Source organism: Vicia villosa, linkage group LG4, assembly GCF_029867415.1.
Source record: "Vicia villosa cultivar HV-30 ecotype Madison, WI linkage group LG4, Vvil1.0, whole genome shotgun sequence".
Lineage (NCBI taxonomy): Eukaryota > Viridiplantae > Streptophyta > Magnoliopsida > Fabales > Fabaceae > Vicia > Vicia villosa.
This window is the reverse complement of record NC_081183.1, coordinates 11,227,349-11,246,928: the sequence shown is the minus strand read 5'-3', so window position 1 is coordinate 11,246,928 and position 19,580 is coordinate 11,227,349. Positions and strand designations below refer to the sequence as shown.

Here is a 19,580-nt window from a genome sequence, read left to right as displayed (position 1 = left end):
TCATCTCCAAATGTTAAAGATTCTTTAATATTATAACCAAGATATGAATGTGAATAAAATTAAAAATCCGAAAAATTTATGTACCAAAATATAAAATGTGGTTTATAAATTTTGACAAAAAAAAAGAAAGTAAAATTAGGTCAAAGAGTAAAATCCAACGATTTTACATGATTTTACACGATTTCACCAATTTTAGAAAGATTTAAATCACTTAAAATCATTTTGGAAGAAGACTTTACATAAAAAGGTTTTTACCTGCGATTTAACACGAAATGCTAACCTAAAAACGTGAAATCTATAGAGTTTAGGTTTTAAATCGAGATTTTAATAACCTTGCATCCAAGAGCTAGCACCGAGATGCATGTTTCTTTGCATATGATATAGTCTTACACAGGGGCGGAGCCAAGGCCCAGCTAGCCCGGGCAGGCGCCCGGGCTCAACCCCTATTTTCTTTGTACTCCACCCAATTTAATAGTTGATTTTTAGACAAAATCAGGAGCAAAATTAGTAAAAATAAAGTGTGAAAATTAAAACCGATGAATAATCAATGATGTAAAGTTTTTGTCCAGGCTGCCTAAAATTCCTGGCTCCGCCACTGGTCTTACAAATAGAGTCGAAGAATGAGTTAAATGAGAGGTTATAAACTTTGAGACGAGCTTTGGGAACACATGATTTTTGCCTAAGCAGAAGTAAGACGGAATATATGAAATGTAAGTTCAGCAAAAGAAGAAGTGTTTTTAACCTAGAGGTGAAGATCAGAGACAATATCATCCCAAAAATCACGCGGTTTAAATATCTTGGATCCGTAATACAAAACAATGGAGAAATAATAGGGGATGTAAACTATCGAATTCAAGATGGGTGGTTGAAATGGAGGAGGACTTTAGGAATTTTATTTACAGAAGAAAGGTGGTGCTCAACTTGAAGGAAAAGTTTTATCTAACTACGGTAAAACCTACGATATTGTATAAGACATAATGTAAGACACTTAAGAATCAATACGAGAATAAAATAAGTGTAATAGAGATGAGGATATTATGTTGGATGTGTGGTAAGACTAGACATGATAACATTATAAATGACAAATTAAAGAAAGTGTCACCTATAATAGAAAAAACGGTGGATAATAGACTTTAGTGATTTGGGTATGTAGAGAGAAGACCTGTAAATTCTATGGTAAATAGAGTAAATTAGATAAAAATGAGTTAAATAGTTTAAGGTAGAGGAAGACCTAGAAAAATTATAAGAGAAATTTGTATGAAAGACCCCGAAATTAACAATTTAGATGAAAACATAGTCATAGATAGAACATTATGACATTAGTTGACCCAAGTAGCCGATTTCACTTAATGGGATAAGAATGAGCTGTTGTTATTGTAAATTATAAAGTGAATACTTTCTAATATCAAAATTTAAAATTTTAAAACATTTTCTTACAATTTCATTAGTACTAATATTGATCGATTCACATAATTTAAAAATATCAGCTCATTATTTTTCAATCTAAAAATATAAAAAAATCAAAATTAAATAATTTAATATAGAAGATTCATTTCATCACAAACACATATAAATAAATAAATAAATAATTAAAACTATAATTAAGTGTTAATTAGATATTAACTAGACCCCAAATGTACTATAGTATATGTATGAGCATCAAGCAGAATTTCAAAGATGCCTTTTGCTTTTCATTTCCAAACTAGGAAAGATTCGGTAGGTTCAAATTAAACTCATTTAATTTAATTAATAACCCAAAGCTCAATTAGAACAAAAATTAATTTTCTAAACAAAATAAAAATTAAAACTTTTATTAAAAAAATCAAAAAATATATATTTTTAACATTTCATTTATTTATTTAAAAACAAAAAATTTACTTATTAATTACTAAATTCAACTTCTACATAAAACAATGTTAAATCTTTTGAAACAAAATTTAATCACCTATCGTAATTTTATTCGGTTCAAAGGTTTATTAAAAATAACACAGCTCAATTGAAAACAACCAATATTTTTGAAAAGAATATCATTATTATGACTTTTTTAGCTTTTCACCACCGATATAGTCCGGTTTAAAGGTCAGTTTTGACATTAAGTGATTCCAACCCTCTTACGATCGTAGTTGCAGAGATCAAATCGTGATTTTTTCTATTAAATTTAACGTCAATCACGACCCGACCAACTAACAATTTGAACTACAACAATAGTATTCGAAATGGTATGTTTTTAATAATTACTACCTTTTGTCTATTAAAAATTAAATAAAATTATTAAATTTAACAAAATAAAATAAAAGAATATACTATGCACAATAATATAAATATTTTTTTATGAAAGTTACATAGATTTATTATTATTGTAAAAGGCACATAATACAGAATCTCATATAGAAAAAACAGAAGGGCTTGGTCCACCACCTTCACCACCACCACCTCAATTCATCACCACAGACGGCCAAACCACCAACCAACGAACCTAATACCCAACCCCCTCCTTCTCTCTTTCTCTCTCTAACACAAGCTTCTCTCTCTCTTTCAGGTACTTTTTAATTTTCATGCTTCTTCATTTTTTTTCAAAAGTTATTATTTCAAATTCTTGCTCTTTCGTCATTTTTAGGGGTCCCCATTTCTCTTATTCTTCAATCACAAACCTAGAAAATCATTCTCTAATGTAAATGTCAGATCTTGACGATACTTGGATTTACCTCTCAGAAATCTCCACTTTGCAAAAACCTCGCAATTTTTCATTTTTTTTTTTTTGGTTTTTTTTGTTTGTGGCGAAATTTTGGGTTACCCTTTTGGTTGATTGTTTCTGGGTGTCTGTTATTTTTTACTATGGTGCTGGATCGGTGATTGTGAAAATCTCACCTTGGAACCATCTTCTAGGTTTCGTTGTTTTCAAGGAACAATTTTTTTTTTAGGTGAAATTGATTGTGTTTGGTAGTTGAGGTTTTATGTTTTAGATGAAACAAACATTTATGCTTCTGGGTTTGTTTTATTCAGGTTCAGTACTAATTCTAATTTGCAATTACAAAGGTGGTATGCTGCACAAATTTGATTATGCTTAATACTAGGTGAGTAAGTAAGCTCTTTGATTTCCCTCAAAGTTTATCGAAGTTTCGTGTTTTTGTATGTGGAAGTAATGGTTGTGCTATGGGAATGTGATTTATTAGTTTTGTTTTTTGTTTGTTTGAAATTTTGGAGCATGTCAATGAGTTACTAAGTGCACTGGTTACGAATTGAGAATCGATAATCGAGAAATGCGAAGTATTTATGTAAGAAAGAATGAAAAGTGTTACATTTAGTTCATTTGTGACTTCGAAACTACATTTTCCAAAATGCTTTCTATTTTTAATTACTTAAAGGTAAGAAGATCCTTAGTGTACTTGTTTCTATCTCTGTAGCACCGCCACTTCTGAAAAAAGGCGTGTCAATGTCCGTGTCGGACACCGACATTTGTGATTATGTTCAATTTATTCATTTTTTCTAACTATTACCGGTGTCGTGTCCGTGCTTCATTTCTATTTGTGTTTTTCTTTGTTTTGTTTTGGTCTTAATTTGGAATGAAAACACTTTTGTGTTTTTTTCTGTTCTTTCCTGAAATCTGTTTTATGTTTTTGCTTTGTAGTTTGAGTTTAGGTCTATAAAGATTTGGGAATGGCTGAGGCAAATACAGTTGAAGGGATTTTGGATTTTTTGAAGAGGAACCGATTCACACGAGCTGAGGCAGCTTTCCGAAGTGAGCTCAATAACTGTTCTGATGTAAATGGGCTCCTACAGAAGCTTACCTTGGAAGAAAAGAACTTGTGTGATTTGTCGCAGAGTGATAAGGGAAAGTTAGTGGTAGAAAATCGAGGGCTGGTTTCTCGTGATAATGTTGAAGTTTCTAAAGAACTGATAGTAAAAGAAATTGAGTGTGGTACCGGTAGAAATACTACTGAGAGCAAATGGAAAAACGCCACTCCCGCTGAGGAAAGGAATAAATCTAATGAAGTTGTTGGAACGAGCGGGACGAATTTCACTTTCTTGAAGAGTTCGGAGGACAGTGTGTTTGATTTACAGTCGTGGAAGATCAATGGTCCTGCGGAGACTTATCAAAATGACGGTGGAAGCAAGGCTAGTAGTAATACTTTGAAGCCTTCAATTTCTCAGCAATCAAAAAATCAAACGAGTGAGACCTTTGATGCGGCCAACAGTAATGTAAAAACTGCAGAGGAAAATAGTGTGTCCGCCGAGAAAAAATCGCCGTGGCTTGGTAGTAGTAGTAGTGGTAAAGCCTCTACGGAACCAAAGTTCAACATTGCACAAAACAAAGAATCTAAGGAAATTGATCGGCAGCAGCCCAAGTTTAATAGTTCGTCACTTAAAGAGAACTTAGCAGATAATGTCTTGTTGAGAGCTGACGAGAACGCCAATTCATCTTCTGACGTATGGAAAGATTGTTCTATCAAGACCGTTTTCCCTTTCCCAAAGGGGGATGTGTCTACAAGCTATAGCAGTTCAAATAACTCTGAAAAAGTTGATGAAAAAAGAAAGTCAGAAGTCAGTGATGCGAGGGCTTATATAAAAGAGCAGGTGGATGAAGTCGGGAGAGCTTTTTACTTGGCGAAATTGCAAGGAAGTTCTGAACAGAATAACATCGGTGCCGTAACTTTTCCTATTGTACCAGAGAAGCATAAGGAAGAGTATCCAAGGCTTCCACCTGTAAAAATTAAGTCCGAAGATAAGCCCTTGACTATTAATTGGAGTGAGAAGTTTGAATCTGATGGATTGGCTGCTAAGCTCTCCAGTGCTGACAGCAACTTACTTATTGGATCATATCTGGATGTCCCTATTGGACAAGAAATTAAAAATGCAGGTAAGCTTTTGTACATGGTACTATTGAATTATTCAAATATATGCATATGCTCTCGAATGTTCTTATAGCTGTTTCCCCACTTTATTGTCTCATTTGTTGGTTTGTCATCATGACGTGGTTTTGTGTGTTCGGTTCTGTGGGGACAGTTTTTTTTTCTGAACGAATTGAATTTGTTAAATTGAAACCGTTGAATATAAAATGATTTATGATTGAATACATTCTCTCGTAAAAGTGGGTTGGACAAAAAATTTAAGGCTAAATACCAATTGTAGATGCAAAAGCTTCAAATTCTAAATTCAAGTTTAGAATCAATTCTAGAGGCATAGCCTACTTAAGAACACTCAAACATGTCATGATCAATTATACTCCTCTAGAATCAATTTGACTTCACCTAGAAGTTGAGTGGAATCAAACTTACACTTGTGGTTTGATAATCATTAATATTCTTTTGTAGTTTGTAAACCAGCTGTTTTATGTGTTGATTAAATCATTAAGGCTTCTCTCTGGTTTTAGGCTTTCTAAGCACGGCAGTTTGACATACTGATTCAGTTTGATGCCAATTGGATTGAGTTTTGACATTTTGCGATATTGAATATGAATAGTATATTTCCACTTATCAGCTTTAGCACATATATTGCATTCATCATATTGAATATCGAATCATTAGGCCCGTTTTCTCACAAGTATTTGGTTGTATATGACTTTGACCTTTTTGTATGTGTTTTAGGTATGAGGAAGGCTACAGGGGGAAGTTGGCTGTCCGTAAGTCAAGGAATATCAGAGGATACATCTGATCTTGTATCAGGTTTTGCTACTGTTGGTGATGGGTTGAGCGAATCTGTTGATTATCCAAATGAATATTGGGACTCTGATGAATATGACGACGACGATGATGTCGGCTACATGAGACAACCAATTGAGGATGAGGCCTGGTTTCTGGCGCATGAAATTGATTACCCTAGTGACAACGAAAAGGGGACTGGACATGGAAGTGTTCCTGATCCTCAAGAAAGAGGTCAAGCCAAAGATGAGGATGATGATCAATCTTTTGCCGAAGAAGATTCTTACTTCTCTGGAGAGCAATATCTTCAAGCAAAGAATGTTGAGCCTGTCACAGGTTCAGATGACCCTATCGGTATAACGGTTACTAATATGTATGGAAGGTCTAATGGCAATGATTTAATGGCTCAATATGACGGAGAATTGATGGATGTAGAAGAGCTGAATCTGATGCACGCAGAACCCGTCTGGCAAGGCTTTGTCCCTCAGACAAATGATCTAATCATGTTGGGAGATGGAAAAGTTCTGAATCATAGTGGAAGATCACGACTTGAAGAAATGGAAGATGATCAACATGGTTCAGTTAGGTCAATCGGGGTGGGTTTCAACAGTGATGCTGCTGATATCGGCAGTGAAGTGCATGGAAGTTTTATTGGTGGTAGTAGTGAAGGGGATTTAGAATATTTTCGCGATCGTGATAGTGGACTTGGGGGATCCAAACACTCTCATCGTGATTTTGGTAAGAATTCTATGGACAAATCATTCAAAAATAAGAAAAATGATTTGATTGAATCGAACAAATATGTCATTGGAGGTCATAAAGATGCACACTCACAAACAAAAACACATACCGATGGCAACTTTTCATTCCCTCAATCTCTTAATGATAGCCAGATAATTCAAGGTGGTTCCAGTAAGACTCCATGGTCAAATAATTGTAATAACGCTGATGAAACCGACGACTGTATTAATGCTTTTGAGGGATCTGATGAAATGCTTTCATCTTGGAGGCAGAAGAGTAGTGATTCTTCACCCGAGAAAAGTTCTAGGGATGAGAACGCTAACGTGGCTAGATCTTCAAACTCTTCCCCAACTACTGTCGATGATTATGTGTATGCTGATAAAGAGCGTGTCAAGCTAGAAAAGGATGATGAAGAGGTTGACATTTCAAGGGAAGATGATTTAGGCGTATCACAAGAAGATGAAGAGATTGCTGCTGTACAAGAGCAGGTAAGGCAAATAAAGGCTCAAGAGGAGGAATTTGAAACCTTCAATCTAAAGATTGTGCACAGGAAAAACAGGCACGTCCTCAATATATAAGCATGCTTACTATTTTCATTGATCTGCAAAGTATTCGAGTTTTTTTAATAGAAATTTAGACGGGTTTTTGAACTAATATGGTATTAGCTTTGTCCATCCCTGCATTGTAATTTTAACTTCATATTGAGAATGTTGTCTTTTTGGCTCAGCTTTCTCTTCACTTATGAATTTATGATACATTAATTTTTAATCGATTTGTAACTGGCATTTATTTAATCTTCAGACACACTAGCAAAACACAAATATCCATTGATTTGTTAAAATTATATTAAACTAGTATGGCATCAGAGTTTCTATTTCCTTTTCGACTTGTTAAACATTCATTGCCTTGTTAAACTACAGGATCGAGTATATCAATGATTTATGATAAATAAAATTCATTGCTTTTGTTGTACAGAACTGGCTTTGAGGAGGACAAGAATTTCCATGTTGTTTTGAACTCTGTAATAGCTGGCCGCTATCATGTCACTGAGTATCTGGGATCAGCGGCATTCAGTAAAGCAATTCAAGCTCATGATCTGCATACGGGTGTGGATGTATGTATTAAAATTATAAAGAACAACAAGGATTTCTTTGATCAAAGCCTTGATGAAATCAAACTCCTCAAGTATGTCAATAAGCATGATCCTGGAGACAAGTATCACATTTTGCGGTTATATGATTACTTCTATTATAGAGTAAGTTATATTGTATTCACTACCGATCTTATTAATACTGTCACATGTTCCTTTCAAAGTGATGTTGAGAAATATATATCAACTCAATCATCTAACTTTTCCACTCACCATTCCTTTCTGTTGTCGCACTGCAGGAACATTTGTTAATCGTATGCGAGCTACTCAAAGCCAACTTATATGAGTTTCATAAATTTAACAGAGAATCAGGAGGGGAAGTTTACTTTACAATGCCAAGATTGCAGGTTTGTCGGGTTCTGCTCACATTTTGTTGTTTTTGGTTTTTGTTTTATCTACAACTAGCCTGTAGACGGGCACTGACATGTCGGTCTGTCTGCTTTTCCCTAATAAAGACCACAGTCGGCTTCGATGAAAATTAAACATGAAGTTTTGGACGGAATTTTATTATTTAGTATTGTTATTTTTGTTTCAATTGCTACATTTTTAATTCAAATTCCAGTTAAGATTAGTTTAGATTTGATTTTTTAGATTGATTTAAGGATTATAATCTCTGTAGCACCGACACATCTGAAAAAGGCGTGTCCGACACCGACACGACAACGACACTTGTGATTACATTCAATATTTTCATTTTTTCTAATTATTACTGGTGTCGACGTGATCGGTCTCGTGTCTGGTTTTCGTGTATGTGCATGTGCTTCATAGATTATAATAGATTCGATATAAAATTAAACTAGGATTAGATCAAATTTGATTTTATTCAAGTTTGAAGGGTAAATTTTGTAAATGAAAGAGTTTAAAAGAAGAGGAATGTTGCCCTTCATTTAAGCTCTTTTATTTTTCCAATGTTACCCTTTATTTAAATTTTTATATACAATTTTACATTGTGCTATATATGCTTATATAAAAAAGGGATTAAGTATTGATTCTTCTACTGTCACATTACAAATGTGTCTCGATTTGTTTTTGCAGTCAATTACCATTCAATGTTTGGAAGCTCTTCAGTATTTACATAACCTTGGACTAATACATTGTGACTTGAAACCGGAGAATATTTTGGTTAAAAGCTACAGCCGATGTGAGGTGAAGGTCATTGATCTTGGAAGTAGTTGTTTTGAGACAGATCACCTTTGCTCATATGTTCAGTCCAGGTCCTATCGTGCTCCCGAGGTTATTCTCGGGCTTTCATATGACAAGAAGATTGATATCTGGTCCCTTGGATGCATCCTGGCAGAACTTTGTACTGGCAATGTAAGAATAATAGATAGTCAATTCAATTTCAAAATGACATAATTCTTGTCTTTTTTTTTAATAAACTTGAGTGTTGTTAAATAGCGGCTTTAGCATAGTGGAATTTGAACAAATCACTATAACATAGCGACATAATTCTTGTTTTTTTTTAATAAACTTGAGTGCCGTTAAATAACGGCTATAGCATAGTGGAATTTGAACAAATCGCTATTGTTCTGCAGTGCGCTATTTAATATTCCCTCCGGTCCTTATTATGAGAAGCAATTCACTTTTTCAGATTCATCGATTAACCAATGTATTTTGTATATATGTAAACTAGATACATTATTCAATGAATCCAAAAAGTGAATTGTTTCTTAAAATAAAAACCAGAGTACAAAGTATTGTCAATAGCTACTGTAGTGGCACTGTAAAACTTGTGTAGCAGAATATGAACAGACTGCTATTTTTGCGAGTAAAACTTGTGTAGCTGAATTGTTTCTTCTTTTTCATTTGTATGTTCTTTGCAGTCGTAGGATATCGAATCTGTATTTGTTCTAGGAGTGCTTTATTGTTTTTCTGTTCAAGACACTCATAAATTTTCTCTCTTTATTGATACTCAACTATGCCTGCTATAGGTCTTATTCCAAAATGATTCCCCCGCAACATTACTAGCTAGGGTAATTGGGATCATCGGTCCAATCGGTCAAAGTATGCTAGCAAAAGGACGGGATACATACAAGTTCTTCACGAAAAATCACATGCTTTATGAGAGGAATCAGGTTAGAATTTTATTTTTAAAGTTTCTTTGCTTATGAAATGGATTAACGAACAATCTTAGAACAATTCATATCTCTTCATTTGCATTCGAAAACCAAAACAAGCTGTTTTCATCGATGTACAGGAAAGCAACAGGTTAGAATACCTGATTCCGAAAAAGACATCATTGAGGCATAGATTACCGATGGGGGACCAAGGTTTCATTGACTTTGTTGCTCATTTGCTCGAGGTTAACCCGAAGAAGCGGCCTTCTGCATCCGAAGCTCTAAAACACCCGTGGTTATCATACCCTTACGAGCCAATATCATCTTGAAGCACACTTGGTGATAATGTCGATACTACCCTCGAGAAAGGCACCACCTTTGCATCCATGCGGCTTTTCATTATCGAAATTTTAAAGATGATATGGAAAGAGTTGTGCACTTTCACATTCCTGCATAATGAGTTAAGAAGTTTTTATTCTGTGGGTTATTCTTGTCATTTCCCTTCCCTCTCCAACCATGGTCAAGGATGTAATTTTAGAACAAGATGTGATGTAATGTTTAGGCTATTGGTTTCTTTGTTTTGGTGTGTGATGGAAAGGGAAGTCCTTGAAATCTTTTGGTTGTACATGATGTGGGATAATTCTTTTTTAGTCTGTTTAGTAGTGTTTTTGTAGGATACTATTATTGTTGGAAGATCTCAAGTTAATTCTAAGGTGAGGGCAATGTAAGACTCAGTTAACATGTCATTTGATGGTACATGAGATGCAAATTTGTCTTTGGTTAGAAATAACCAAAGTGTATCTTTGATGGTGTAATGGAGCTTCATTTATTTTATTGTGCTATGGATATTCTAGTAAATGGGTTTGAGAAAAGTGTGTTATGTGGATGGGGTATTTTGGCATGTAGTTACAAATATTGTAGCAAATTTAATGAATCAAAATTCATATTATTAAATTGGTTGCTTAATATGTCATACTTGATAACAATTTTGATATGCTAAATCAACATCCTAATAACCAACAATATTGGAGATTTATCTCACTAAGTAAGAATGACTATATGTAAGAATGACTATATGAATTATAACCAACAATAATAGAGTTTTATCTCATTAAGTATGAACGACTATATGAATTATAACCAACAATAATAGAAGAGTTTTATCTCATTAAGTAAGATCGGCTATATGAATCAGTTTTTGTCATAATTTTTTATCAACCAATCATAAAAGTTTCTGCCATAATATTTTAATAACCAATTATAAAATTTTCAATAGCATAGAAAACTTGTCAATCATTTGGGCAATCATCTTCATTAGCAAGCTTCTCAATCATTTGGGCATGCAAATCAAATTTGATTATTTCATTTTAGTTTGTTTTAAAGAATATATAAATTTAATGGTAAAAGTGTTCGAAAGAATACCTTACTACTCAATGTTTAAAGTTGCCTTTGTCTTCTAGAATTTATTCATTTATGTTTTATTGTTTGTCAATTTAATTTTTAATTTATTTGTCGTAATTGAATCTCCACACATCTTCGCATATTTTAGTACTGAGTGCTCTATTGTATTTATGTATGTATGTATAAACTATACTATTTGATTAAAGTCTTTGTAATATGTTTCTAGTTTGGCTCGAATGCAGCGAAATCGAGATCTAAGGAATCGATATGACTGAGTAAATGTCGCTGCAGAACGAAAGCTTGGAATAACATTTTTGAAGTTGGAAGATTGAAGTCGAAGTCGAGTAAAATTTTCACAAGAATTCAATGTCAAAAGCTATGTACAACAATCAAAGATGGTTTATATCGAAAATCTTTATTTTTAGCATTATCTCGAATTAGAATTGTATTAAATAAATTTATGTAAATTTATCAAAAATCATATCGAAAGAATAACAATTTTTCATTGGACAACCATTAAAAGAGTGGAGTAGATTTAAAATTTCACCGAAGCTGTGTCTCTTCAGACATGACGTGTAATGAGTAACACTCGATTCTAATCTAATATACCGAAAGCCTCTAACCCTCGAAACCGGGTTTTCAGATTTTCAAAATGGAGCCAAACTCGATTACCCCGCCGGAAGAATCGGCGGCGCCACCATCTTCCGACGAGTCAAAATTTTCTCTATTCCCCGTCACAAACTCTTCTCTTCAAATCACCACTTCCTCAGTTCCTCAATGGCTCAGTAACTCCAGCTTCACCACCGACCTCTCCATCATAAACAACGACGTCGCATCACTCCTCAACCGCGAAACCGTTCAATCTCCGTCACACGACGACGACGAAAGCGATGAGAATCAACCTCAGGAGAAGTCCTTGCCTCCTACCTACGCGATTCTGGAATCTTCGGAATCCGATGGCGACGGAATGGGAAGAAAGGAGAAGAAGAGAAGTAAGAGGAAGAAGAAGAAGCGGAAGCGTGATCGGTCGGATGAGAGAAGTGGATTTCACGGTTATGGTTCGAGAAAGTCGCGTGTTCGAGCTTGGGCTGATTCTGAGACTAACACTGCCAAAGATTATTACTTCGATTCAAACGGTGATCGTGATAATCTCGCGTTTGGGTCTATGTACAGGTATATTGAAAATTGGAATGAGAACACTGGAATTTGAATTGAATTTATTGTTCATTATAATTTGCAAGTGGTTTTGTATTGGATTTTGAATGATTAGTCTTTCTGTTAGTTAGGGTGTTGAATGATAGTGTGAATTTGGTGCTACTATTAGTGCTAATGATGCATTTAATGGGATTTTGAATCAAAATTAAATATTGAAGGTTTGTTTGAATCTGACTTATTTGAGATTATGAACTAACATAAGCACTTGTAAAACTAGACAGTTTATGCAAACAACTTATGGCATGTCTAAGTTGTGCAAGATGACTTGTAAAAACAACTTAAAGCTTATATGAAGATGATTTGACTTTATTTTAACTTTGTTACAGAAATAACTATTACATACTCACTTGCTTGATACACACATTTATCTTATAAGTCCTAAATTAAATTGTTTATCCAAAAAGGGTCTGATGTTTATTTTAATGTTCATAATGCACTGGAATGGGGTCCATGATTTCATGAGTATTTGGCTTTATTGGCTAGCATAATGACTATAGAGATAGGCTTTTTAAGTTAATGATTAAAGTGATGTGGTGCACAACGTAATTTAATTTCCACTGAGCGCGTGACTTCTTATTTATAGTTATACTCAAGAAATTTCTTACCCCCGTCCATACAAAACAATTATGTTTTGCTGAGTATTTTATTTGTGTTGTTAGTAATGTGTGATTATATTTTTTTTTATAAATTCCATGCAGAATGGATGTTGCCCGACACAAAACGTATAATCCCTCGAATATATCTGGGCGAGATGTTAAAGGTTTGTATTCGTGTAATCGAAATGGTTCACTAGGGGAAAGAGATGGTGATGTTGATGCTTTGGATGATAAAATGAAGTCTTCTGGGCGATACTGGTCTGGAAAGTATATGGCTTTAGAGCAACATAAAAGCTTCAAACGCATTCGTCTTGTTGCTCCAAAATTGTCTCCTCATACAGCTCACAATGAGTTTATACCTTTATCAGATGTTGGTACATCTCATGGAGCTGTTGACAGTGAATCCGACTCTAAAATTTTGTCAACACTTGAAGAATCATGGGAGGATGAAATGTTAAATAAAACTAGGGAGTTCAACAAACTAACAAGGGAGCGCCCTCACGATGAACAAGTTTGGATAGCTTTTGCAGAGTTCCAAGATAAGGTTGCAAGAATGCAACGACAGAAAGGTGCTCGCTTGCAATTACTTGAAAAGAAAATTAGCATTCTGGAGAAGGCAGTTGAGCTTAACCCAGAGAATGAAGATCTATTACTTTTCCTTTTAAAAGCTTACCAAATAAGAGATAGCTCAGATGTGCTAATTGGGAGATGGGAGAAGATACTTCTGCAACATTCTGGAAGTTACAAGTTATGGAGTGAATTCTTGCATGTTATTCAGAGAGATTTCTCCAAATTCAAGGTTTCAGTGGTTAGGAAGATGTATGTCCATGCTATTGAAGCTCTGTCTGCTTCATGCAGCAAGCTCTCTAGGCAGGTTCTCAGCTTTTTTTTTGCTCACCCTCTTCTTATTTTGTGCGTGAAAGCGTATTGTCCATCTTCTTTTTCAATTTATTATCTTGTTTATGCAGGTAGTGTTATTTTGTATACAAGGACTGCTCAGATCACATGATAATATAATAGGGAAAGATAAAACAAAGGAAGGAATATTAGTCACCAAACAACTGTTTTTTATTTATAATCTTTTTGTTCCTTCTAAAAGAGGTCAGAAGGCAAAGAGTTTATTTGGCTGATATTGAAATTTTATGCATTGTCATTTTTATCTATGGGCGGGAAGATGAAAATTGAACTAACCTTTTATTTTGCTTACATTTTGGAGGTGTATAGACTTGTTGCTTTTTTGTCAAAGGTCACGAAGTTGATATTTTAAGAAGTTAACTTCATATCATTTCGATGACAGTGTTTGTTTAGTAATTTTTTCATTCATTTAAATATTTCAGAAGATCCTCGAATAGATTTTAAATGGAAGAACATTTGTTTTTAGCAGGCTCATCAAGCTCCTGATTCTTCACCAGATCCTGCAATTATTCAGCTAGAACTTCGTCTTGTGGATATATTTCTCAGTCTTTGCAGATTTGAATGGCAGGCTGGTTATAAAGAAGTTGCCACTGCTTTATTTCAGGCTGAAATTGAGTTTAGCTTGTTTTGTCCACCTTTGCTACTCACAGAGCAGAGTAAACAGAGACTGTTTGAGCATTTTTGGAATAGTCACGGTGCTAGAGTTGGAGAAGAAGGGGCTCTTGGTTGGTCCACGTGGTTGGAGAAAGAGGAGGAAACTAGGCAACGGGTCATTAAAGAGGACCTCTCACATGAAAATGAAGGCGGAGGTTGGACTGGTTGGTCAGAACCATTGTCTAAAGATAAGGAGGGTGTCACCAATTTTGAAGTTGAATCTGACAATGATTTGGATATGGAGGATAATCAAGACGAGGATGAGTATAAAGATGTTGAGCCCGAAGATGATACTGAGAACTTGCTAAAGTCGCTGGGAATTGATATTAGTGCTGGAGATGATGGTGAAGTTAATGACATTTTGACCTGGATCAAATGGTCAGAAGAAGAGTCTTCCAGAGATTGTGATCAGTGGATGCCTGTTCGAAGGAAGTCAGGTATGATTTTCTTTCTCTGAGTTCATGACTATACTTCTCAATCTCTTCAGATGTATTTGTGTACACACATATATGTTATAGGCTTTTCCTTGCTTGAATTTTGCTAATATGATTCTGAATATGGTGCAATTTCCTTACAAACATCATGCTTATTTAAATGTGTTGATTAACAATTAACAGATACAAACTCTTCTACTAGTGAAGCACTCAATACAGAAGAGGATGAGCAACTCTCAAGAATCATATTGTATGAAGATTTAAATGAGTATCTTTTCACCCTGAACACAAAAGAATCTCGAATATATTTGGTGTCCCAATTCATCGACTTCTATGGTGGGAAGATGCCTCAATCGTAAGTTTTAAGGTGTAAATATCAAATGCTAGGATTAATTAATATTGTTATGAGATAGATTTCTTTATTTCCTTATTTGACAGACATGCATACTAATTTCTAGAAAAAACCATTATTAGCATTTAGCAGGTCTGTCCTTCCAGGGTGCTTCTAGTTTATACGTATTAGTGTTATTTTGACAGAACTGGATGATAGAATTCGACAACAACTTAGATGATTAATGCAGATCAACAATACATGGTTAATATATTTAGTAGATCATTAGTGAATATAACAATGTGTCGCAGTTCACTAACCATCCACAAAACACCATTAACCACAATTTTGAATATCCTTAACTACGATTTTCAGGAATATATTTGAACACAAATTATGGTTATTACTGGTTAGATTTCATATATATTTGAAAACTTGAGAATCATGTAAATTTGAACATAATTTAGATGGTTATAGTGGATAATATGTTGTTTGAAGTTGAACACCTGAAAATCATGGTTAATAACGTTAAATATTGTGATTAATTACGTTCGGTGGATGATTGATCAGTTGCGACGCCTTTGTTATATTAATTAACCATCCATTGAATGTAATTAACATCATATTTGAAACCATCCAAATTCTTGTCAATGTTTGCTGTCAATTTTGTGTTATAATATGTTGATGTCTTTGGTGTTGCTTCATTTTTCATATGTAGGTTTTGCACAAACAGTCCAACTTGGACAGAGAACACCCTTAGTTTGGAGGATCTACCAGATTTTATGCTAGAGAAGCTGAAATGCATCCATAACATTTTGACAAAAGCACAGAACATTCCTACCGGTTTCACTTTTGATTCCCTATTAGGAAGTTTCACGATGAATGGTGATATGATGAAATTTGTACGAAATGCAGTCTTGCTTTGTTTAACTGTTTTTCCTCGTAATCACATTTTGGAAGAAGCGGTTCTGATTTGTGAAGAGCTTTATGTTACTAAAATGAGTTCTTCTACATGTTCTGTTACACCATGTCGAGCTTTAGCAAAGTCTCTCTTAAAAAGTGATAGACAGGTACTCATCTCTCACTCAAAATTTGTAGTCGGTAAGCTTTATCAAATTCTCAAATTTTGACTGTTGGTATTTGTATTTTGTTTATTGTAGGATGTATTGTTGTGTGGTGTATATGCACGAAGAGAGGCTAATTATGGCAATATTGATCTTGCAAGAAAGGTGTTTGACATGGCATTGTTATCTGTGGAAGGGCTTCCTGAGGTATATACATACTGTATTCTCTACTCTGCTGCAACTTGGTTTTATCACCCTTTTCATACTTTTCCGATGTTTTCTTTCATATAGCTACAACACTTAATCCGGGATTAGATGGGGGTGTATTATTTGGTCTATTTGGTTCAAAGCATGTAACCTTAACAACGGGGAAGTTCTTTATGCCATAAAATTTCTCTTTTTTTTTCCGGGTTGTGTTTTAGAAGGATAACATATCTGCTTTCCAATATTTAATTGTTTCTTATCTATATGAAATTTATTTATTTTTGATAAAAAAATGCATCAATGATTGATTCAAATTTGAGACACAGGATGCTGGTCTCACTCCACTTCTAGATTGTCCTATCTATTAACATGTCCATTTGTGTGTATTAAAATTTATGGCATTCCTTATGTATACATGACCTCCTTGTTATATTATTTTCTTAATTGCATTCATTAACTTTATGGTGTAGGAGATACAGTCCAATGCACCTCTTCTATATTTCTGGTATGCTGAGGCAGAGCTTGCGAATAAAACTGATGATGGCCGTGAATCTTCATATCGTGCTACACATTTACTGTCTTGCTTAGGTAGTGGTACAAAATACAGCCCATTTAAAAGTCAAGCATCAAGTTTGCAACTGCTCAGAGCACGTCAAGGGTTTAAAGAAAAACTGAGAACAGTATTATCATCATGGTTATGTGGCATAATAAATGACCAATCTGTCGCTCTGGTATGTTCTGCTGCATTATTTGAGGAGCTAACTACTGGATGTGATGCGTGCATTGAAGTTTTAGATCAAGCCTTTACAATGGTGCTTCCAGGTTATGAATATTCAATTTTTAACTTTGATAAATGATTGCAATTGAAACTTATTGTGTTACTTATCATCTCTATCCAAATGCTTGTGACCTGCAGAAAGGAGAAGCCATAGCTATCAACTTGAATATTTGTTTAACTATTACATAAGGATGCTTCGGAGACATCAGAAGAAATCTAGTCTGATCAATGTATGGGAATCCATCTCTCAGGGCCTCCAGATGTATCCCTTCAGTCCAGAACTTTTAAAAGGTGTAGTGGAGGTTGGCCACTTACACACAACGTCTAATAAATTGCGGCGGATCCTAGATGAATGTTGTTACAAGTAAGATCCTCAACTTGTAGTTTTAGGAAGTATAAAGACCGTTTATGTCTTGTGTAGCGTTTGTCTAAAAGGTGAAATTAGATTGAAACTTCATCTTATATCATAGTTTTATAGATTTTCCAAATTGCAAAAAAACTACATCTGTTTTGGAAACATTTATGTGTTAACTTGGTGGCATAAAGAAACCTTCATTCTTAATATTTCCTTCATTCTTAATGTTTTAGAACTCTTTTTTATCTGATTAAATGAATCTTGAATGTTATTTGCTTGTTTGGACTGTGTGTTTCCTTTATACAAGTGTAACAACATTATATGATATTTTTTCCCGCATAATGTTGTATATGACAATTTTGGGAGTAGATCCTCTCATATTGGAAAAAAAACATGGGGAATTCATGTTTTTAATCTCTACCATTCAGTCCTCCTATCTTCATTTTTAAACACATTCTCTCATATAGACATAGTAGATTAATGATTGAGATTTAACATGACAAAAATTGAATATGGAAGATTTTCAAAATTTTTAGCTTTTCTCTTTCAACAAACTAAGCATTCTTTTCTTATTCTACATTATATTGACAGGAAACCATCTGTAGTTGTCTGGCTTTTTGCATTGTCATACGAGATGTCTAGAGGTGGTTCACACCACAGAATCCGTGGGTTGTTCGAAAGGGCAGTGGGTAATGATATGCTTTGCAGCTCAGTTGTACTGTGGCGTTGCTACATTGGGTATGAATTGAACATTGCACATGATCCTTCTGCAGCTCGACGCATTTTCTTTCGTGCTATCCATGCCTGCCCCTGGTAAGGACTTGTGATTTAGATTACTTCTAAATCCTATTCTGTCTCCCAAAGTTATGGCAAAAGCAATCGGTATTTATTTAATGTTCCAATATTGATATGGTATTATTAAAAACTAGAAAAGACTACATATATATCTCTCCCCAAGGCTTCTAAGCTTATTAGGGAGTAACAATTGATCAAATGCGCTTTTCGCTGAATGGGCAGAGTTGTTCTTCTACTATACTTGCATTCCAAAAATTTCATAATGAAATGTATTAACTTTTTTTGTTCATTTAGTTAGTTATAGTTATTTTTATTATTTGATTTAACTGATGTAATGTAAATGTGCATATCAGGTCGAAACGGCTATGGTTGGATGGGTTTCTCAAACTAAACTCTATCCTTACTGGAAAAGAGCTTTCTGACCTACAGGAAGTAATGCGGGATAAAGAACTTAATCTGAGAACTGACATTTATGAGATCCTTTTACAAGAGTCATGACCTTTATTCTCCAAAATCCGATGGTAGTTTAGTACTCGATGCACCACTCTTGGCCTGCTATGAGGTGACCTGATGTAAGATTCTATCGAGGATGTTTGTGCATTCAAAATATTGTTGAATTTGCTGTTTTTATTTGGTTAAGTTTACAGGCATACTTATAGCTTGTAGCATCAATACAACCATAAAAGTACTTGTAAGTTCAGGAGACCATCATTGGACAATGGATTTGAATGCGCTGTGTTGTGTGGATGTAAATATATATTGGAATAGAAAGAACATGCAATTTTTTTTTTTTTTTTGGTTACAAAGAGGGCCAAAGGCCCAAAAACACGAAAAACTACACCGACACAACCCTCACATGAGGAACACCACAAGAATCCTCCAATAGTTGTCTAATAATGCAGTCAGGGGATGATACAACCATTTGAGAGTGTTTGAGTGAAAGTGAGAGGTATCTCAAATTCAGGAAGAATCCTGATCGAATTTTCGTGGATAGTAATAGGAAAACAGCACCGGACAAAGTCAGTTTAGATAAGACCAATTGTACTTCTGAGTATTAATTGTGAAGCTCTTTCTAGTTTCTATAGAGTCTTGAATAGAAATTCACGGGTAGTATTAGGAAAAGAGACATTAAACTATGAGGATTTAACTAAGATCAATTTGTACTTATGACTATTAAAAGTGAATTTTCTTTTATTGGGTTAACACACTCAAGACATAGGTAATTTTATATTGAACAGGGTAACCAAATCC

At 34.5% G+C, this 19,580-nt stretch overlaps 2 protein-coding genes across 5 annotated transcripts; both read left to right on the top strand.

Annotated features, from left to right (window-relative positions):
- The first annotated feature begins 2,364 nt into the window (after window positions 1-2,364).
- On the top strand, window positions 2,365-10,419 carry LOC131594474 (uncharacterized). Of its 3 annotated transcripts, none has more exons than XM_058866618.1 (9): window positions 2,365-2,539; window positions 3,004-3,074; window positions 3,629-4,858; window positions 5,586-6,939; window positions 7,356-7,635; window positions 7,770-7,877; window positions 8,566-8,844; window positions 9,462-9,605; window positions 9,728-10,419. In XM_058866618.1, exons 3-9 carry the CDS (start codon window positions 3,658-3,660, stop codon window positions 9,914-9,916), a joined length of 3,555 nt encoding a protein of 1,184 aa, XP_058722601.1. In that variant the 5' UTR covers window positions 2,365-2,539; window positions 3,004-3,074; window positions 3,629-3,657; the 3' UTR covers window positions 9,917-10,419. The 3 variants fall into 3 exon arrangements, with proteins under 3 accessions (XP_058722601.1, XP_058722602.1, XP_058722603.1); XM_058866619.1 differs by having other exon boundaries at window positions 3,004-3,082; XM_058866620.1 differs by lacking the exon at window positions 3,004-3,074.
- Window positions 10,420-11,533: 1,114 nt separating this feature from the next.
- Window positions 11,534-19,119, top strand: LOC131594475 (uncharacterized). Of its 2 annotated transcripts, none has more exons than XM_058866622.1 (10): window positions 11,534-12,161; window positions 12,902-13,673; window positions 14,184-14,805; window positions 14,986-15,157; window positions 15,852-16,203; window positions 16,294-16,404; window positions 16,872-17,223; window positions 17,318-17,543; window positions 18,126-18,347; window positions 18,683-19,119. In XM_058866622.1, exons 1-10 carry the CDS (start codon window positions 11,641-11,643, stop codon window positions 18,825-18,827), a joined length of 3,495 nt encoding a protein of 1,164 aa, XP_058722605.1. In that variant the 5' UTR covers window positions 11,534-11,640; the 3' UTR covers window positions 18,828-19,119. The 2 variants fall into 2 exon arrangements, with proteins under 2 accessions (XP_058722605.1, XP_058722604.1); XM_058866621.1 differs by having other exon boundaries at window positions 14,181-14,805.
- Window positions 19,120-19,580: the final 461 nt, after the last annotated feature.

Coding starts and splice junctions, on each gene's coding strand:
- LOC131594474 (XM_058866620.1), top strand. CDS start 3,658: ATGGCTGAGGCAAATACAGTTGAAGGGATTTTGGATTTTTTGAAGAGG. Junction 8,845..9,461: donor CAGAACTTTGTACTGGCAAT/GTAAGAATAATA, acceptor TGCCTGCTATAG/GTCTTATTCCAAAATGATTC. Junction 9,606..9,727: donor TGCTTTATGAGAGGAATCAG/GTTAGAATTTTA, acceptor ATCGATGTACAG/GAAAGCAACAGGTTAGAATA.
- LOC131594475 (XM_058866621.1), top strand. CDS start 11,641: ATGGAGCCAAACTCGATTACCCCGCCGGAAGAATCGGCGGCGCCACCA. Junction 14,806..14,985: donor GCCTGTTCGAAGGAAGTCAG/GTATGATTTTCT, acceptor AACAATTAACAG/ATACAAACTCTTCTACTAGT. Junction 18,348..18,682: donor GCTATCCATGCCTGCCCCTG/GTAAGGACTTGT, acceptor TGTGCATATCAG/GTCGAAACGGCTATGGTTGG.